At 32.5% G+C, this 21,623-nt stretch overlaps 1 protein-coding gene across 1 annotated transcript; it reads right to left on the bottom strand.

The window, feature by feature from the left end:
• Nucleotides 1-2,796: 2,796 nt before the first annotated feature.
• LOC145269637 (uncharacterized) lies at nt 2,797-18,787 on the bottom strand. Its single transcript, XM_080125355.1, has 2 exons — nt 18,408-18,787; nt 2,797-3,862 (listed from the first exon to the last, which is right to left on the bottom strand). Exon 2 carries the CDS (start codon nt 3,783-3,785, stop codon nt 2,820-2,822), a length of 966 nt encoding a protein of 321 aa, XP_079981481.1. The 5' UTR covers nt 3,786-3,862; nt 18,408-18,787; the 3' UTR covers nt 2,797-2,819.
• Between the last annotated feature and the right edge of the window lie 2,836 nt (nt 18,788-21,623).

Below are 21,623 nucleotides of genomic sequence, written 5' to 3'. Positions count from 1 at the left end.
GTAGCCCTTGATATATCTAAGGCTTTTGATAAGGTATGGCACGATGATCTTCTAAGGGAAATTAGATCATATGGCATCACTGGGAGAATACATAATGTAATTAAATCCTTCTTAAGTAAGAGAAAAATCCAAGTTGTCCTCGATGGTAGTACATCTAAAAAATATGCTATAAATTCGGGAGTACCAGATGACGATTTTTCGGTTTCATTTAAATTAACTTTTTGTTGACCCTTTAAAGTTGCTTTAATTAAAAAATGTCTCAGTAAAATTAGTTATTTGTTCAGAAAAAAACAAACTATTTTATATCCAATGTTGCTTTCATTATAAAATTGTTTTATTAAAATTATATTCTCTTACACAAACTTTTCAATAAATGTTTTTACAATTACATTTTGATAAATTTTTATACAATAAATGTTTTACAATAATATTTTGATACATTTTCATACAATAAATGTTTTGGTTTTCAAATGGTGCTTGCCCAGTTTAGACAATTATGACTATGTCATTTTCATTTTCTGTTTTTAATAATAACAATATATATACGTTTCATGAAAAACTTTCCCGTTTTCATTAATTAAATCGAAACATTTTCAATTAAATAATTATGGATATATGTTATCTTTCACTTTCTTTATTTACTTTTTTTTCATAGTTCTTTCTGGAAGAAATTAATATCTAGTTTATTTTTTTTGTTATTTATTTCTAACTTAACTTTTTAATTTTTTTTGTTATTTATTTCTAACTTCTATCATAGTTTAAAATACTGATTTCTCCCTCGGATTTTAATGACAAGTGCGCGCAAAAATGGCGTCTTCATTTTTGGCGATAAACTGTAAAAATACCGTCTCGGAAATTACTGATTTCTCCCTCGGATTTTAATGACAAGTGCGCGAAAAAATGGCGTCTTCATTTTTGGCGATAAACTGTAAAAATACCGTCTCGGAAATTATTATATATCATATTTTTTAGATGTACTACCGTCGAGGACAACTTGGATTTTTCTCTTACTTAAGAAGGATTTAATTACATTATGTATTCTCCCAGTGGTACCATATGATCTAATTTCCCTTAGAAGAACGTCGTGCCATACCCTATGCAAACCCTTAGATATATCAAGGGCTACCGCTTTACCTTCCCCTGTTTTGTCTAAAACAAAAATTAATTTCATTTTTTTTTGTTTATTTAATATAAACAAAAAAAAAATGAAATTAATTCTTTTTTAATTACACATGACATGTTGCACATAACTTAGCTATATTCTGTTAATTTTTTTAAAAAAGTAATGTAACTGTACAGTCTAATAAAAAATGATTTTTACAGTGAAACTATTTTTTTCATTTATGCACGACATGCACATAACTTAATATTTTCAGTTATTATTTTTGTAATAAAAAATAATTTAACAAAATCTTCAAATTTATCAAAAACGCCGGATAGAACATAAACCCAAAGAATGCACATTTTTATGTGAAATTATTATTTTTTTTATTTACAAATGACTTGTTGCACGTAACTTAGCTATATTTTGTTAATTTTTTTTAAGTAACGTAACTACAGTCTAATAAAAAAATAATTTAACAAAATTTTCAAATTTATCAAAAACGCCCGATAGAACATAAACCAAAAGAATGCACATTTTTATGTGAAATTATTATTTATTTATAAATGACTTGTTGCACGTAACTTAGCTATATTTTGTTAATTTTTTTAAGTAACATAACTACAGTCTAATAAAAAAATAATTTAACAAAATTTTCAAATTTATCAAAAACGCCCGATAGAACATAAACCAAAAGAATGCACATTTTTATGTGAAATTATTATTTTTTTTATTTACAAATGACTTGTTGCACGTAACTTAGCTATATTTTGTTAATTTTTTTAAGTAACATAACTACAGTCTAATAAAAAAATAATTTAACAAAATTTTCAAATTTATCAAAAACGCCCGATAGAACATAAACCAAAAGAATGCACATTTGTATGTGAAATTATTATTTATTTATAAATGACTTGTTGCACGTAACTTAGCTATATTTTGTTAATTTTTTTAAGTAACATAACTACAGTCTAATAAAAAAATAATTTAACAAAATTTTCAAATTTATCAAAAACGCCCGATAGAACATAAACCAAAAGAATGCACATTTTTATGTGAAATTATTATTTTTTTTATTTACAAATGACTTGTTGCACGTAACTTAGCTATATTTTGTTAATTTTTTTTAAGTAACGTAACTACAGTCTAATAAAAAAATAATTTAACAAAATTTTCAAATTTATCAAAAACGCCCGATAGAACATAAACCAAAAGAATGCACATTTTTATGTGAAATTATTATTTTTTTTATTTACACATGACTTTGTTGCACGTAACTTAAAACTTAACTATATTTTGTTAATTTTTTTTAAGTAATGTAACTGTACAGTCTAAAAAAAATAATTTAACAAAATGTTAGATAGATCAAAAACGCCCGACAGAACATAAGAGAATTGAATAAGTAAACAAAAAATGAGGCACATTTTTTAAAATGAAACAAAAAATAAAGAGACTGAAAATGGTAACGAATAACACAATTAGATAGAGCGAAACACGTGCATCAAAATGGTATAAAACATGGCTATATATATATATATATATATATATATATATATATATATATGTATATATATATACATCAATGAATGATTCAGAAATTATATATACAGTAACATGTGAGAAAACGATATTGTTTTTGCACGAACCTAATAGAATTATTGTTGAAAAAACACTGATGACAGCGAAAATGAGAATTCATTTTTATAGTACACTTTATTTAACAGAAAGATTTTTGGTCGTCAGTGTGTATACGCATGTGTCGTTTCATAGTAGATTGCTGGGAAAAAGATGATCCACATATTTCACAACGAAATGGCTTTTCCCCAGTGTGTACACGCACATGTCTTTTTAACGTTGATCGCTGAGAGAATAAAGAACCGCAAATCTCACATGAAAATGGTTTCTCACCAGAGTGTACACGTATATGGCCTTTCAAAGATGAATGGTGGGTAAACGAAGTGCCACATATTTCACATGTATTTGGTTTCTCCCCAGTGTGTATACGGACGTGCCTGGCCAAACTAGAATTTTCAGAAAATGAAGACCCACATATGTCACAGGAAAAAGGTTTCTCCCGTGTATGAGTGCGCATGTGTTTTGTCAAACGCGATTTCTCAGAGAACGAAGATTCACATATTTCACAGGGAAACGGTTTCTCTCCAGTGTGTACACGGACGTGTCTTTTCAAAGTTGAATTATCCGAGAACGAAGATTGACAAATTTCACAGTTAAACGGTTTCTCCCCCGTATGAGTTCGCAAATGTTTCATCAAACTTGATTTCTGAGCAAATGAAAACCCGCATATTTGACAGCTAAATGGCTTCTCGCCTGTGTGTATGCGAGTATGGTTTTGTAAAGAGGCTTTCCGAAGAAATGAACAACCACATGTTTCACAAGAAAATGGCTTCTCCTTGCTGTGTATACGTGCATGGACTTTCAAGTTTGATTGCTTAGTAAATGAAGATCCACATACTTCACAATGAAATGGTTTCTCCCCAGTGTGTGTATACACATGTTCTTTTAAAGTCGATTTTTGGGAAAAGGAAGCTCCACATATTCGACAAGTAAATGGTCGATCCCCAGTGTGTATCCGCATGTGTGCTATCAAATTTGATTTTTGAGAAAATGAAGATCCACATATTTCACAGGAAAATCGTTTCTCCTCTCTGTGCATAAGATTCATTATTGATTTCTATGAAAAGGAAGCGCCACAGAGACCATAGGCATACTGTTTCCTTTTTGTGAGTGTAGACATTATATCTGGAAATAAATTAAAGAGGAAAACACAATTTTATAAGAAACTGTGGCGATTCATCGTAAATTTATGCAGAAATGAAACACCACAGACGCCATAGGTACATTGTTTATATTTTGTGAACATAGATATTATATCTGGAAATAAAGAGTAAAACAGAATTTTATAATAATAAACCATGTCCATGCATTGTAAATTTATGTGTAAACGTTACTGACAATTAAAAAAATATAAAATGAAGTACCAGAAAAACAGCTCACTATATTTAGTCAAGGAAATAAAAAATGAAAACTTATGTTTCAAATTTGCAAGAGTATTCATTTTGGATACCTTTTCCATGCACAAGAATGGTGATTCATCATAAATTTATGCGAAAATACAAAAGCCACAGGAATATTCTTTCCCTTTCGTGAGTGTAGAAATACATTAACTTTTATAACAAACTGTTTGCACAAACTAAAATATTCTTTCCTATGAAACGTTTAACTTTGTATGTTAGTGGGAAACTTCAGTAATTCATAAAACACGTCTTGTGACTTAACAACAAACTACTTCAAATGAAGCAATATAAAGGATAAATAATATAAAACGTTAATGACATTTAAAAAGATAGGAAATTCAAAACCAGAAAACAGTTTTCTATATTTACTAAAGGAAATCAGAAAAAGAAACTTGATCTTTCAAATTTCCAAGAGTATTCATTTCGACCAATTTGGTCAGACTATGAGAAAACATGTATGTACTTAAATCCCTTAAAAACAATTTTTACCGGCTAAAACCCCATAAAAGAATGACCCATAAAAAATACAATCATTTGACACCCGTAGCACTGCTCTGTGACTTTTTGTTTTAGTGGAAATATAGTTTGAAAATATGGAGACAGACAGACATATAACCGTTTATATATTAGATTTTAACAGTTTCTTCTTTTCAGATCACACACACAAAAAAAATAAATATTAGATATTCAGCACATGGTCACAAAATAATTCTTGATTATAAAAATTAAATTTAGGCAAAGCCATTTGTTGAAAAATGCTGCCTATTAACTCTTTCCGTCAAAAGCTTATATCAGAGTTCCATTCTTATGAAATTTCATTAGAATATGCTCCGATGAACTTGTAGCATTTGTGCCCCCTTAACGTAACTAATTCTAACCCTAACATATCCAGCAATAATATCCTACCTCTTCACAATAGTTTCTTTTAAATTCTCTCCCGATCTCCTGCTTCCCTAACTGTACTAACCTGCAGAAATTTAAATGTAATATAAACTCCATACATTGTGCTCCTGTAAAGATTGTCCTAAAAATCAGTAAACAAAAATTAGCAGGAAATTAATAATGTAAAAGGATTTTTTTGTTTTTAGACTTTAAATAACAGTTACTTTAATTAAATAATAATTACTTTAATTAAATGACAATTACTTTAATTAAATAATAGTTATCAAAAGATCCAGTCTTAAAAGTCACTAATGTCAGTGATCAATTCCATGACATATTTTTATTTCAATTTTCACCTCAAACAAAGTACAGTGCCACTTTGAAGCAGGGAGATACTATCGGGGACATAATTTGTGGGGGCATTATGAAGGCAGATGAGAAGCAAGATGTTTGTTCACATTACACTTGAACTTCTGCATATCAGTACAGCTGGGAAAGCAGAATCCCGGAAGGGAGTTCCAGAGACCTGCAGTTTTGGGGAAGAAACTATTGGAGTAAAAGGCTTTCTTACACCTAGGTATCTCTACTGTAAAGGGGTGGGACTTAGTTGCTTGTCGGGTTTGTCAGGGGGTAGTCACGTCGAGGAGGTACAAGTGTTTGCAGTTCGTCAGAGCATTCACCATTAAAGTATTTGTAGAACAGGCAGAGGGATGCAACATTTCGTCGATGGGAAAGAGGCTGAAACCCAGATGACAGTTCAGGACCTATCAGGTTGGCGACTCTCTTTTGAACCTTGTCCAGGAGTAAAATACAAGCAGCAGATGCACCAGCCCAAATGTAACAACAGTACTCTATACATGGGCGAATGGTGGCCTTATAGAGGTATAGGATACTTTGAGGCCCAAGTAATTTTCTAGCACGGTAGAGAGAGCCCACCTTCTTTGCAATGCTCTCAATGTATCTATTCCAGTTCATATTCTCTGTAAACGTTAGGCCGAGGAGTTTAAAAGAAGTACTTTCAGGCAATGTGTTCTTGGCCATTGCTATTGGTGGCAAAGAAGGTTTCTTGTAATTATTGAAGGAAACAAGTTTAGTGTTGACAGCATTGAATGTGACCATCCATTTTTGTCCCCATTCAACTACAGATTGGTCATTCTCTAGTGTTTCTGCCATTTCCTTAGATATGTGTTCATTTGTTTTCCCCTCATGCCTGTTATACAGAGTGGTGCCATTGGCAAATATACCCATCTCTGAAAAGATTTTATCAGGGAGGTCACTCCTACATTTATATCATATTGTTTAGATGTATGACCATCGAGGACAACTTGGATTTTTCTCTTACTTAAGAAGGATTTAATTACATTATGTATTCTTCCAGTGATACCATATGATCTAATTTTCCTTAGAAGACAATTATGACATACCCTGTCAAAAGCCTTAGATATATCAAGAGCTACTGCTCTACCTTCCTGTTTTGTCCAGTGAATGGTATCTACGTTCAGAGACTACAGTTAAGATATCTGCTGTTGAACGGGCTTGCCTAAATCCATATTGTTTGTTGGGCAGGAGTTTAGCAGCTGTTAGGTGTTGGACTAGGGCTTGATTAACTAAGGACTCAAATATTTTGGCAAAAAGTAGGAGGAGGCTAATAGTGCAATGATTTAGTGTTTCAGTTCTTTCACCAGAATTCTTGAAGACTGGTACCACAGAAGCAGTTTTCCAGCAGTCGGGAAAGCAAGATTTGTTAAGGCATTTATTGTAAAGTTTGGAGAGAACTGGAGCAACCTCAGCAGAGCATACTTTTAATAGCACAGCCGGGCTGAGATCTAGTTCACATGCTTTTGAGGTGTCTAGGTTTTTTATCATATCATGTATAGTGTGTCGTCTAGTGTGGCGTCTGTCTGCAAAGGAAAGTTGGGGAGGGAGTGGTGTGCCAGGTCCAGTGTGGAGTTTGAAGCAAACCGACTGGCAAGCAGATTAGCCTTGTCGGTTGCTGTGCAAGCAACCTCATGATTGTTTAATAGTGGGGGAATCGTTGACTGGCTATTATTTACTACACTGTTGTAGATTTTCCAAAAATCACAGGTTCCTAATTTCTGTGCTTCGATGCATTTTCTGGGGGTTTCAGTGTAATCTGTCTTAGCTGTCGCTATTGCTCTCTTACAATTAGTTCTCGCTTTTATATACTTCTATCTGTTTGAACTGGACCTACGTCAGTTGAATCTGCAGAACGCATGCTGCCTATGAGCAATGGCAGCTGCACAAGCAGAAATAAACCATTGGAGTGAGTGGGCCTTGCTATAGAATTTCCGTGCAGGAACATGTGCTTCAATTGTAGTTTTGAACCATTCAGTGGTCTCATTTGCACACTGTTCCACTGGAAGAGAAAAGATATTTCGCCATGGGGCATCTCTGATGAGTTCCCTGATGGCTTCCCAATCAGCCTTTTTGTAATACCTCGTTGTTTTGAGTAATGGGTCTTCGGTTTTAGGGCAAGAATTTAAGGTGATTTCTATCATTATCACAGCGTGATCAGCATTCCCGGGTGGGCTGTGGGCATTTGTTGTACAATCATTGGGAACTGTTGTCAGAAATAGATCTAGAAGTGAGGCATGTTGATCTTGCTGGTCTGGGAAATGTGTCGGAAATGTAACTGTCTAAGATAGGGCATGGGATATAGAGAAGCTATGTGTTGTGTTACAAGCTACGGCTGTTTAATTAGAGAATCCAAGCCAGTTACTGTGGTGGACATTGAAGTCACCAAATACATGTACTTGTATGCTAGTATCGAGGGAGAGTGCAACATCTATGCTGTCAGAGACTTTGTTTATTAGGGTACAGTCCTGCGTTGAGGGAGAGCAGTAGAGCAAATACAAGTAGCTAATATTATGTTGCATATTTAGTGTGAAGCACATAAAGGCCTGGCCGTCTGATTCCAGTTTTATTTCTCTAGTCAGGGGAAGGGTGTTATGAATATAGATTCCAAGCTCATGCATATGTCTGTCCGAGTTCTTACGGCAGAATGGAAGATAACCAGGCATGTTAAAATGGTTAGAGGAAATGGAGGAGTGATGGTTAGCTTCACTTAATACTAAGATATCTGGGGTGTTTACTAGGAGAAATGATTCAACATCATCTAAGTTAGATCTAAGCCCATGAATATTCGTAAATGCAAGCCTCAAGGGAAGAGGCAAGTTGGTTTTCCTTGAATTTGGTCCTGGTTTAAATGTAACTTTTGCTTGAGCTGTCATTTCATTTTATTTAATTTAAAAGTTTCAGTTAGGGTGAGTGAGTGAGGGGTGCTGGACAAGTGGTTGGGCAGAATATGATATGCAATACAAGCACACCATCAGCTGTCCTCACCCACAGGATTGTGGCCTGGGGAAAGCCCACCGAGGATGAGTGCAGGGTCCCTTTCTACAAACATCCCGATATTATACAACTGTTGATGGAGCAGCCGCTCTAAGCGCTAAAAAAAAGTTAGGGCTCCTGTACTATCAGTCAGAAACAGCAGCCAGGAACTGTCAATCCGGTACCCTCAACCCATTAGGCAAAATCAGCCCAGTCCAACTGCATCGACATATATGGTACTGAAGCACCCCCACTGAGTCCAGTTTAGGGGGATGGGATGTAGCGAGAGCTGGGAAAAGCGGCATTAATTGCCCTACTCAGGAAACAAGTGAACCACTGGGTGATTCTGACGAATTCCTGTGATAGCACCTCTATGCCTGGCTAATAGGCAAAGAAGGAGTATGAAAGCCGGATGATAGACAGAGCCTATCTTCTCCTTAAACAGTTTAGGTTTGCCAACCGGTGATTCGTTTGAGTCACCAGCTCTAGGAAGGTTGTCGTCCAAGACTGAAGAGGCCTTCCTCCCCTAGGTTTAGCTTCAGAGTTTTCCTTCTCCTAGACGGATGACCTGGGAAGATCTATGGGTCCATCAGCTCTGAGAGAGTTTGCCCTACGCCTGGGTCCTAATCCAGGTATTTCTGTGACCCTGCATGGGTAGTTAATATTAATTGGTTTTTTAGGTTAATATTTTGCTGATAAATATATTATATATGTAATATTTATATTTTTACATAGGTATCACCACTTATCAAGGCCAAGAAACTACTCGAGGATAAAGGTTAAAGAGTGTACAGTAGAGATTGGACAATATAGTAATCATTAGTAATGGAAATTCGGTAAATTTGTTAACAAGTGGGACGGCTCATCAAGAACTTGTTTACGTTAGACTTGAAGAACCATATTGTAGTCAGCTAATAAGCAGGAAAATAGAAGACAATTCTACAGGCGTGCAGTTCTAAGAAAGAAGCCTTGTTCATGGAATCTATGTTTAGGTTTAGGCACAGATAAAGAGTGCAGGCAATTATTGATAGAGTTTTCAAATAGAGGAGTGTCTCTTGTGAAAGTTTGGCAAGGGGAGACCATAGACTGAAGCTCAGTCGAACATTTTTCATGAAAATAACGATACAGCAGAGAAAACTCGCAACATCTCTTCTGTGAGATAGAGGTTGCAGGGAAGAAAAAAGGATATCTCCTACAAGACTACGAAGTCTATTTTGAATTCTATCAAGGCAGGACAAGTCCTTATATGTACTGTATATCATATATGTAATATTTATATTATATGTACTGTATATTATATATGTAATATTTATATCATATGTACTGTATATTATATATGTAATATTTATATCATATGTACTGTATATTATATATGTAATATTTATATCATATGTACTGTATATTATATATGTAATATTGATATTATATGTACTGTATATTATATATGTAATATTGATATTATATGTACTGTATATTATATATGTAATATTTATATCATATGTACTGTATATTATATATGTAATATTGATATTATATGTACTGTATATTATATATGTAATATTGATATTATATGTACTGTATATTATATATGTAATATTTATATTATATATACTCTATATTATATATGTAATATTTATATTATATGTACTGTATATTATATATGTAATATTGATATTATATGTACTGTATATTATATATGTAATATTGATATTATATGTACTGTATATTATATATGTAATATTTATATTATATGTACTGTATATTATATATGTAATATTTATATCATATGTACTGTATATTATATATGTAATATTGATATTATATGTACTGTATATTATATATGTAATATTGATATTATATGTACTGTATATTATATATGTAATATTGATATTATATGTACTGTATATTATGTATGTAATATTGATATTATATGTACTGTATATCATATATGTAATATTTATATTATATGTACTGTATATTATATATGTAATATTGATATTATATGTACTGTATATTATGTATGTAATATTGATATTATATGTACTGTATATTATATATGTAATATTGATATTATATGTACTGTATATTATATATGTAATATTTATATCATATGTACTGTATATTATATATGTAATATTTATATTATATATACTCTATATTATATATGTAATATTGATATTATATGTACTGTATATTATATATGTAATATTTATATTATATGTACTGTATATTATATATGTAATATTGATATTATATGTACTGTATATCATATATGTAATATTGATATTATATATACTGTATATTATATATGTAATATTGATATTATATGTACTGTATATTAGTAGGGGAGCTGGATAGTGACAATTGTTATGAAGTGTTTCCCTACATTGACCACATATGGTCTTTGCTTGCAGTATCTGCTAGAACAGATACTACACTTTGATCTTGTCACCTGGCACACGGAGGGCCAGGAACCATGCCTTCCCCAGATTAGTTTCGCTTTCATACTAAAAAGCCGAACTAACACAAGAGGAGATGAAATAGCAAGAATTTTGTAAAAGTCGATGTAAATAAATCTAGATGCGATGTGCGTTCGCAAATCGTAGATATTACGATATAGAGTGTATATCAAAAGTTCTAAAAAATAGTATCCACCCCCCCAAGAAACCCTCCAGAAGCCTGGCCAAAAAAGCCTTTGCTATACATACAAAAACGTGTGTGCCGATTTTGCATTTTTATATATCTATATATATAAAAATGTAATTCTTAGTTTGTTACAAGTGAATAAAACCATATTTCTACATTACCAATTTATTTGAAATTTTCAGACAACCCATCTTTAGAGTCGAGGGATGTTTTTATGTCATTAAAATAAATTTACCTCGCGAATTATTAAAATATTAAATAAAATATAAATATTTTTCGAAGTCGTTTCTGCAAGACTTGCCCGGTTTTATTTCTGGTAACTTCCGTTTCAACTACTCTCGAATTACAAGATAAGTAAAAAAAAAGAAAACTTACTCATGCAGAGAGTGATCCATGCCGAAATAATAACGTTATTATTTAAAAAGCCATTCTTAACATGGGGAAGGGAGGGTGTTTTGTACCTATTCTGTACTTTAACCACACAATTGAATAAAAACATATCATAAAACTTTAATTAAACATGGAAATATGATTTTAAAAAAATAGCGCGGATCACTCTCTGCATTAGCACACACACAAAAAAAAAAAATAAATAAATAAATAATCCCATATTTTAAAAATTTAAATTAATTTATGTACTTACCAATTTTTAAATACCTTTATTTATGTTAAGGCTTTTCACTCATGAAACATTACGTTTTAATTGTTTAGTTTCTTTTCTTTTTTGTTTACATAAAAAAGTTTGTTTTAACTTTTTCTAAACTGTTTCATTTTTACGACATGCCTCAACGTATTATAAACACCCTAACCTCCCCATGTTAGAAAAAAAAACGCCCTTCCATAAACCTCGAAAGCCATTCTTAATATGGGGAGGTTAGGGGTGTTCATTCCGAAAGTCGTTTTAACATGGGGAAGTTAGGGTGTTTATAATATGCTGGGGCGAGTCGTAAAATTAACGAAGTTGCTATCTATTATTTATTGCAAAAATTGCTTGAAATTTATTTATTTGACAAAAAAAATTACATTTTGGTACTTCTTGGGCGTTGAGTTCCATGGCGACCAGCAGAAAAAAATAATAGTCGCTCCCTTAGTCCCCCACCCAACCCCGCACGTAACATATTTTATTTACTGACATTGCTGTAACTAAACGATTATTTGTCACATTTACAAACATTTATTTATTTATTTTATTTATATTAACATTTATTTAACAAACATTTATTTATTTATTTTATTTATATTATTTATTTTTACTTTATTTATTTTATTTATATTATTTATTTTTTACTTTTTATGAATATTAAAAGAAAAATGGGTACTCATGCAGAGAGTGATCCATGCTGAAATGATAACGTTATTTAAAAAGCCATTCTTAACATGGGGAGAGGAGGATGTTTTGTACCTATTCTGTACTTTAACCTTGCAATTGAATAAAAAACATATCATAAAACTTTAATTAAATGTGGAAATACGATTTAAAAAATAGCGCGGATCACTCTCTGCATTAGCACTGAAAAATGTTGCTAAACATTTATTTATAATTTCTCACTTTTACAAACATTTGATTTTAAATTTCTTTTTAAATGACGACTTTTATCGACTTTTTTTAACATATCCCCCCCCCAAATGGTGTTTATTCCGAAATCCATTGTTAACATGGAGAGGTTGAGGGTGTTTATTCTGAAAGCCGTTCTTAACATTTGTGGAGGTGGACCTAATGTAAAAAAAATAAATAAATAAATTTAAAAAAAAAACTAAACCATTTACTGATAACTTCTCGCTTTTACAAATATTTTTTAATTTACATGCACGGATGAACAAATTGTTGAATAGTGCAAAAACAAAACGTTTTTGTAATAAACTTTGGGATCATTTTTTGGGTAAATATTTACATTTGGGTCCACCTCCACAATTTTCTTTTTTAAATGACGACTTTTATTGATAAATAAATTTACTTCTCTGCCACGGGCACTGAACCCCTCCTTTTTTTTTTAATAGTATTTTCGGGTGGGTATGCTGACAACAAATATCAGTTAAATTTTGCAAATAGCTCCACCCCTCCAAAAGTAGTGTTTATTCCGGATGCTGTTCTTAAGATGAGGAGGTTGGGGGGTGATTATAAGGTGGACCTAATCTAAAAAAAAAAAAAAAAGTTTTTATGCGCACATAAGCAACTATTTTTTTATTAACTTTTTTTTTACTTTTTTATTTAAAAATTAGTAAATTTCAATGAATAGAATAATAAATCATTTATCATTAATATGTGTTTTTGGTTTTGTGTTGAATAAAACTTTTTTTTTTTTCATTACAACAATAATGAACCAATTTAAATATTCCGGCATGTGTTTAAGGGTTACGAAATTATCAATAAATTGTTTAGTTACTAAGCCAATGGCAGTAAATAAAAAAATGTTACGTACGCATGCATTAGCCTTGACTAGGGGGGGGGGCTAAGGGAGTGACCATTAAATAATTATGCTGGTCGCCATGGAACTCAACGCCCAAGGAGTACCTAAAGTTGCACTTATGTTATCATGCTATTTTTTAAAATAGTATTTTCATGTTAAATTCAAATTTTACAATATGTTTTTCTTTTATTAATTTGTTAAGTGAAAGTACAGATAACCCGGTCGGTTTCTAATGTGAGGAAAATCTAGCCGCCCCCCCAAAAGGGGTACTCCAGATAATAACAAAAGATTAAAATTGCCTCAGTCTCGAAAGATTTCTTTTCTACTGAACGAGGAAACAAACGGTGAAGTGTAGTTCATCTTGTTTCTCTCCCCCTCTCTCTTCCTCTCAATATCTCTCTCTATCCATCTCTCCCTTTCCCTCTGTCAATCTATCTTTCTCTCTATATCACCGTCTCCATCTCTCTTTGAGCCCCTTTCTCTCTCTAACTCCCTCTATCTCTCTCCTTTCCTCTGTCTCATCACTCTCTGTTTCTAACTCTCCCCCTCTCTCTGTTTATCTATCAATCCCTTTATCTCTCTATCTCCTTCTCTTTCTCTATTTTCCTCTCACTTTCTGTTTTCTATCTATATATCTTCCTCTCTATCTGTCCATCTCTAATCCCTCATCCTATTTTAGTCTCCTAAATTAATTACAGTGAATAAGGCATTGTCAAAACATGGATAAATCCTATTTTAGTCACCTAATTTACTGACTGTGAGAATAGAAGTTATTTGGAAATTACTGCTACCTTGAACAGCACCAGAAGTAACTGGTAAAACCTTTCTAATTAAATTGATTTTGGCAGCTATTTGGTAACAAAATGACATAGCCTTAGCCCTTGCTGCATGAGGAATACCTGCGACCTTGCTGCCAAGTAGAAGAATTATTTATTCTACTTTAAAACATTCAATTTTTCAAAAATCTCATGTTCGACATCTCCAAAACATCCAATATGGGGGAAAATATTGCAGAAATGCAAACTTATTGTTTAGGATGAATGCACAATGGTACGCAAAAAATCACTTGAGGTTCTTGGTCGATCCTTGCAAGATTTGCGTGGCAATGTTAGACCATTTGAGAATGCAGTAATATTGCTTGCAGGAGATTTCAGACAAATGTTACCTGTTATTCTTCAATCAACACCAGCAGATGAAATAAATGCTTGCCTCAAATACTCTACTTTTTTGTTCCATGTGAAGACATTGAACTTAACTCAAAATATGCATGTCCAGTTGCAGACTGTTCGATCCGCACAAAAACTTTTGCATCACTTTTAGGAAATTGGGTACGAAAAAGTGCCAACTAATCAGACTTAAGGGCAAAATTCTTTGACTTTTAATTTTTGTAATTTTATTCCATCAAAAGAATAGTTAGTTTAAAAGGTTTTTGCAGATATTCAAATTATAAGAATTCCATTTGACTGAGTGAATAGGCTATTCTTGCAGGTCAATACAAAGATGCCCATGAACTTAACGCTATTATTCAATGTAAAATTCCAAGTGAGGTAGTCAAATACAAATCCATCGACACTGTTGTGAAAGCAGATAAAGTGGTTAATTATCCAACAGCTATATTTTCCAAGGATGCCACCACATGTATTGCAACTGAAATTTGGTGTACTAATTATCATGTTGTGAAATATAAACCAATCCAAGCTTTGCAATGGCACATAGCTTGCAGTAAAAAAAATTAACAAACAATATCATAGAAACAACAATCTAAATAGGACCTTTCACAGATGAATATATCTTCATTCCATGCATTCCTATGATTCCACCGGATACATCATTACACTTTAGGAAATTGCACTTTCCAATTTTATTGTTATTTGCAATAACCATCAACAAAGCACAGGGAACAATCTTTACAATTGTGGGCCTTACAGTTACACACTGACTGTTTTTTCACATGGACAATTTATGTTACGTATTCAAGAGTCACCAAACCGGAAAATCTCTATATCAGCTAAGAAAATGGAACAACAAAAACTGTACCCATGCAAAATGGAAAATTAAACCTATAAGAAACATGCTTTTTCTCATTTCGGAACTTTTTCCATTGCGCCAATTTGAGCCACAGCAACGTGTGGCAGGGTACAGCTAGTATATATATATAGATGAACTATCTAATTTTTTTAGATACTATTTCTTTTCCTCAATGCATACATCCAACCCTAAATTTCTTGAAAAAATCTTTCACATGTGGCTTAAAGACTTCAATCATCTGTTTTTCTTTTTATACGTTTTTTTTTTATTTTTGCTGGAATAGGCAACAGCTGTTAAAACACAGCATATTATTTTTCTTGCAAACAAAAACTGTGTGCATGATAAATGTGACATAATATTTAGGTTTACCATAATTCTGTAAACTGTCAAAAATTTCCAAATGATTCCTACATTTATGTCCAGTTTAATTCTTCTTCAGTTATCGTTTAAATGTGTCCAAAAACTTTCCCGCCTGTCCGTTTGATCTTGGCGTTGTCATTTGATCAATGGACAATGATTTGCAGAATTTCTTAAATTCACTTTCCGTGAACTGGGTTCCATTGTCACTGACAAAAGTTTTTGAGAGTCCAAAACGAGTAAAAAAATTTCATTTATAGTATTTGTTGCAGTCAGATTTCTGGTCACTTAGTAAAATTGTCCCCTACACTCAAATAAGCCAATCCGTTTATGAGTACAGCATAATCACCTTAACACACCGGTTCCCACTGTTGAACCTGCTAACTTTTTTTAAAATTCCATTTTCACCCCAAACAGGGCACCGTGCCACTTTGATGCAGGGAGTTACTATTGGCGACATAAGTTGCAGGGAGTTGAGCAGCAAGATGTCTATTCACATTACACTTGAACTTCTGCATGTTAGTGCAGTTGGAAAAGCAGGAACCTGGAAAGGAATTCCAAAGTCTAGCAGTTCTGGGGAGGAAACTATTAGAGTAGAAGGCTTTCAAAGATCTCTACTGTGTAGGGGGGAGATTTTGCTGCTTGTCAGAGGTATTTACCTCGGGGGGGATGCACGGGTTAGTAGTTTTTTGTAGCATCCACCATTAGATTACTTGTAGAATAGGCATAGGGATGCAACATTTCGTTGATGGGATTATTTTCTTTAATAATTATTTTTCTAACTTATAGTTTTTTGTAGGCACCGCCAAAACTGGGGGGGGGGCAGGTAAGTACTTTTTGACGGACCGTCTTTTTAAAAATCTACTAAAAATCACGTAATTATCCAATCAATACGAAATTTTCAGCGATTATTAAGAGAAGAATGAACTTTATAACAGTGTACTTATTTTTCATAAACAATATTTACATATATATTTTTTTTTTGCTTACAACCCCCCCCTTATTTTGAGGGGGTTCCAAATATGCTTAAAATAATCATCTGAAACTGAACAAAACATATTGTGTTGTTGTAAGGGACGGGATTATAGATTAAAAACAAAACAAAAAAAACAAACTTGTTTGCATACCTTATTTTGATGTCTGAATATCAGAACTTCAATTGTGCTTAATTATCCCGTTTTTCAGTTTTGAAGTGTGAAATTCGGTGAATATGTTAAGTAAAATAATTAATTTAAGTTAAGCAAAACAAAAAAATTTTCTTTTAATATTTATACGAAAAAAGCCATTTTAAAATCTTTGATAAATAAATTAACAATTTCTTTTTAGCGAGCCGAATAATGCATGACCATTATTAAACACGGCATGCTTTGAAGAATCGATACAAAAAAAAAATGATAAATATTGTGCCCTTTGTGTTAAAAATATCATTATTTTTTCGATCCAGTTTGGAAACGTTTGCCGCCTTTCAACTACGGTGGACCAAACGCGCTGAAATAATTTTTTTATTCTGCTTTAAATTTCCCCCTCCCCATTTTGGAGAGCCTGGCCCCCACACACATACACATTAAAAAACAAACTCATACAAATGGTCACCCATCTGGTACTGGCCAGTCTCAGCGTTAATAATACATTGAAATTTTCGTCACTGAAAAATAAGTTTTTTTTTTGGCTTTTTGGTCTTCCGTAGTTTGCTTTTTATCAAGTACAAATGTAAACAGAGTAATCAAATCGACTCGAAGTAACTGGTTGCCTATATGAATAAGTGGAATTATTTGAAATCCAGGTACTTATATTATAATATTTTTGCATATTCTCATAGAAAATCACCGTAAATCTTAGTTAGACAAGAAATACAATTAATTCTTTCAAAAACCTTTCTTTTCTTTTTTTAAACTATTTATATACGCTTTTTGTGCAAAATAAAAAACGCCAATTGTTAACTTTTGGGGAAAATTTAACATTTAAAATTTAATTAAAAATAGTAGAAAAAGTTTTACATTATTCTGCTTTCTATATGATAAAATTCAGGGTTTTATCTTTCTGGAAAAAAAAAGTTACTCAGAAATAATGGATTTTAATAAATGTAATTTCGTTTTAAAACAACAACAACAACAACAACTTGATTTTTCGGCCATTTTTGGCGGTGCCTAGTTTTTTGTAATTTTTGGATATGTTCATTACTGTGACATAACAATTCAGTAGAAACCATTAGTTTTACTTGACATTCAATATTTCAAATTTCTCTACAATAACGAAGAAGCACCAATATTTTATCACTTGATTGCAGAGCCTTGTAAACCTGGCGTATTCAAGATGGTGCCGGATTTTACTCCATGTCAAACCTCGATGTTGTAGAATAAATTACAAATCGAAATGCAAACAAAAAATAAAGCTAATAAAAATATCAACACTAGTTAAACAATTAATTTCGGACCAATTGGTGAAGGTTGTTGTTAACAGTATTTTTGGTTTCACATGGAGTAAAATATTGCGCCATCTTGAATATGAGATATTTATATTACCAGGAAATAAAATGGAATGGAATTTATGAACATACAAAATAAAAGCCGTAAAGAATGGTTTAGAAAGGATACTTACATTTTTGTCCTATTTTGTGGTTGATGTGTTTGTTTGTTGAGGAAAAGAAAACAAAACGATAGTATATTATAATAAACAACAAAAATATACAATGAAATCTTTTTAAAACTTGATTAATTCTTTCGTTTTACTATCTGTAATTTCGGGCAGATCTTTAACTATTTGTAATAAGAGGAGCGAAGAATTAAATATCACGGCGTAAATCTGAAGAGTCGATATTACCCACAATGCAATCGTCAATGTTCGCTTCCGGTTTATATATGCAATTAGCGGAATTTAGTTTTCAAAACAGTTTTTTTTTTCTTTTAATTCACTAGTTTTAATTAAAGTTATAGTCAGCTAACGTCTGCAATTTTCCCCGGGGCAGCTTCCGGAACCGGTGAAGAGGCAAAACAGTCCCTTCGCTTTTTTTTTTTTTTTTCAATATTTATATCTTGAAGCAATTTATCGAAATATATTTATGTTTAAAAAAATAGACATTATTGAAAAGTATACAATAAAAATAACAAAAATATGCAGAAAAAATAACACAATTAATCGTTATTTGAATATTTAATAACAAAATTATAAAAAATAAAAGTTGAAATTTTAAAACGTGTTTTCAGTCATTCTTAAAAATAAATTGAAAACGTTTTTTCAATAATTCTTTAAAAAATCGAAGAAAGCTGTTTGCACTAAAACGTAGTAAAAAGGGTTTTCACTAAAACGTAATAAAAAGGGGTTTCACTAAAACGTCATAAAAAGGGTGCTTGTTTGGATTAACATTTATGGCGATAAACAAAAATCGAAGAAAACGGAATTAAAATGGTATTTTCCCAAAGTCCAAGAAAAAAAATGATCAAGTATTTTTTTTTTATTTTCGAACAAACTAAACAAATTTGTTTTTGTTTTTGTTTTTACCAATAAGTGAAAGCGGAAGCAATTTTTTAATATTCTCCAAATTTTGGGTAAAATTTTACATTAAGGCCCGTCTCACGTTCCTATATAACAATGTTGTAGATTTCGGTGTGCTAAAAACGAATCTGAAAACCGTTTCCGTCGCAAAAAAATAATTTTCATGATATGAAGAAATTAATTTTTTGAAAAGTGGGTGGGTGACTGGGTGATCACTTTTCCATCTAAATTTAACTTAAAATGAGCACCCACTTTCCACCCACCTGAGAGAGGGGTATTTTTTTTTTTAAGTGTTTATTAGCTAAAAGGTTATTTCGATTTATTTCTGTTTTCATCTTTCAATAAAGACACGAGGAAATTAAAAAATAAAGTAAAATCAGTATTATTTTACTTTAAGGCTCGTCTCACATTCGTATTGAAAAAAAAGAAGGTTTTTGTAGTTTTCGGTGTGCTTTAAAAGAATATGGTAACCGTTTCCATCGTAAATTTACCGTTTAATCCCTTAACTCTGGGACTATTTTCTATTTCACAGCCCAGCCTTCGTTTACGCTACGTGCGAACATAAAAAAGGCTGTTAAATGTGCACTCGCATACCAAACTGCTTATCACAGTTTAGTATTGGCGAAAATTTAAAATAAAGTAGTTTTCCAAATATGAAGCCATGTAATTCTATGTTATTACGGCTGGCCATTTTTGTACGTGCAAGCGCATTAACCCCTGAACTCAGGGATTATTTTCCATTTCACAGCCTAGTCTTCGTTTATGCTACTCACGAGCATAAATAAAGGTTGTTAAATGTGCGCTCGCGTAAAAAACTGCCTTGTCACAGTGCAGTATTGACGAAAAATTAAAATTAGATAAAAACAAGTAGTTTTCCAAATATTAAACCATATAATTCTATGTTATCATGGGTGGCCATTTTGTACACGCAAATGGTCGACACACGCACACACAGCGACCGTATGTGCATATGGTTGACAAGGCAGTTTGGTACGCAAATGCACATTTAATAGACTTCGTTTATGCTCGCGCATAGCGTAAACGAAGACTAGGCTGTGAAATGGAAAAGAGTTCCAGAGTTCAGGGGTTAATACTATGCAAAAGAAATCAAACAAAAAACTTTTTAGCCAATAAACACATATAAAATGCCCCCTCTCTCAGGTGGCCAGAAAGTGGGTGCTCATTTTAAGTTAAATTTACATAGAAAAGTGATCGCCCACTTTTCGAGAAAGTAATTTATTCATATCATGCAAACTATTTTCTTGCGGCGGAAACAGTTTGCAGATTCGTTTTTAGCACACAGAAATCTACAATATATATATATATATATATATATTTATATATATATATATATATATATATATTGCGCGAGCCTTTTCTAGTCTCACACAAAAACACGCGTTCACATTTCAAGCTATATTACTTGTCATATACGTACACGCACGCAAACATATGTGCCCACGTCCACACACGCACATATATTCATGTTCACGTACATACACTCACATTCACGTTTATACTCACACACGCGCACACATACACACACAAGGACGACGTCACTTCCCCTTTCAAAGGAAATCCACACATGCGCAAAAGACCAGCAGAAACACCTATAAAAGCAAGAGCAATAAGCAGCTTCTCCCTTTTTCAGACCAGCCTCCTAGCTGGATGGTCTACGGACCGACAGTGTGCCTTTTCGGCATGCGCGCGCACTTGCGTGCCTCACACCACTTGCAACTATGTGGGAGAAAAAGCTAACAGACCATACGTACACTTTATATGCTTTCTATCTCCATAACCTGGATTGACTTTCTCACTCTATCTCCCCTTCGCTTTGGTCCATCAAAACAGACATATGCGTGATGCTCTACTGAGCTTCACCCTCTCTTTCTACAGGCCGGCTTGCCACTTCGCGTTTCTCTATTGCATTCCCCTTTCCTTCCTTTCGTCAACGGCTGAATGAACACGTGTACACCCAAGACTTTCATTTCTCAACAGAAAATAAGCGACATGTTTATTTTATTCCAGCATTTGAGTTCTTTGTTTCCTTCATTCAATTCGTTTCATTATTTTTTATTGCGGCGAATTAGGGTATTTATATCCTAGTCTTCTACAATATATATATATATATATATATATATATATATATATATATATATATATATATATATATATTGTAGAAAACTAGGATATAAATACCCTAATTCGCCGCAATAAAAAATAATGAAACGAATTGAATGAAGGAAACAAAGAACTCAAATGCTGGAATAAAATAAACATGTCGCTTATTTTCTGTTGAGAAATGAAAGTCTTGGGTGTACA

This window comes from Euprymna scolopes, chromosome 45, assembly GCF_053919585.1.
Source record: "Euprymna scolopes isolate OS-2025 chromosome 45, ASM5391958v1, whole genome shotgun sequence".
Taxonomy (NCBI): domain Eukaryota; kingdom Metazoa; phylum Mollusca; class Cephalopoda; order Sepiida; family Sepiolidae; genus Euprymna; species Euprymna scolopes.
This window is presented reverse-complemented; position numbering and strand designations above follow the sequence as displayed.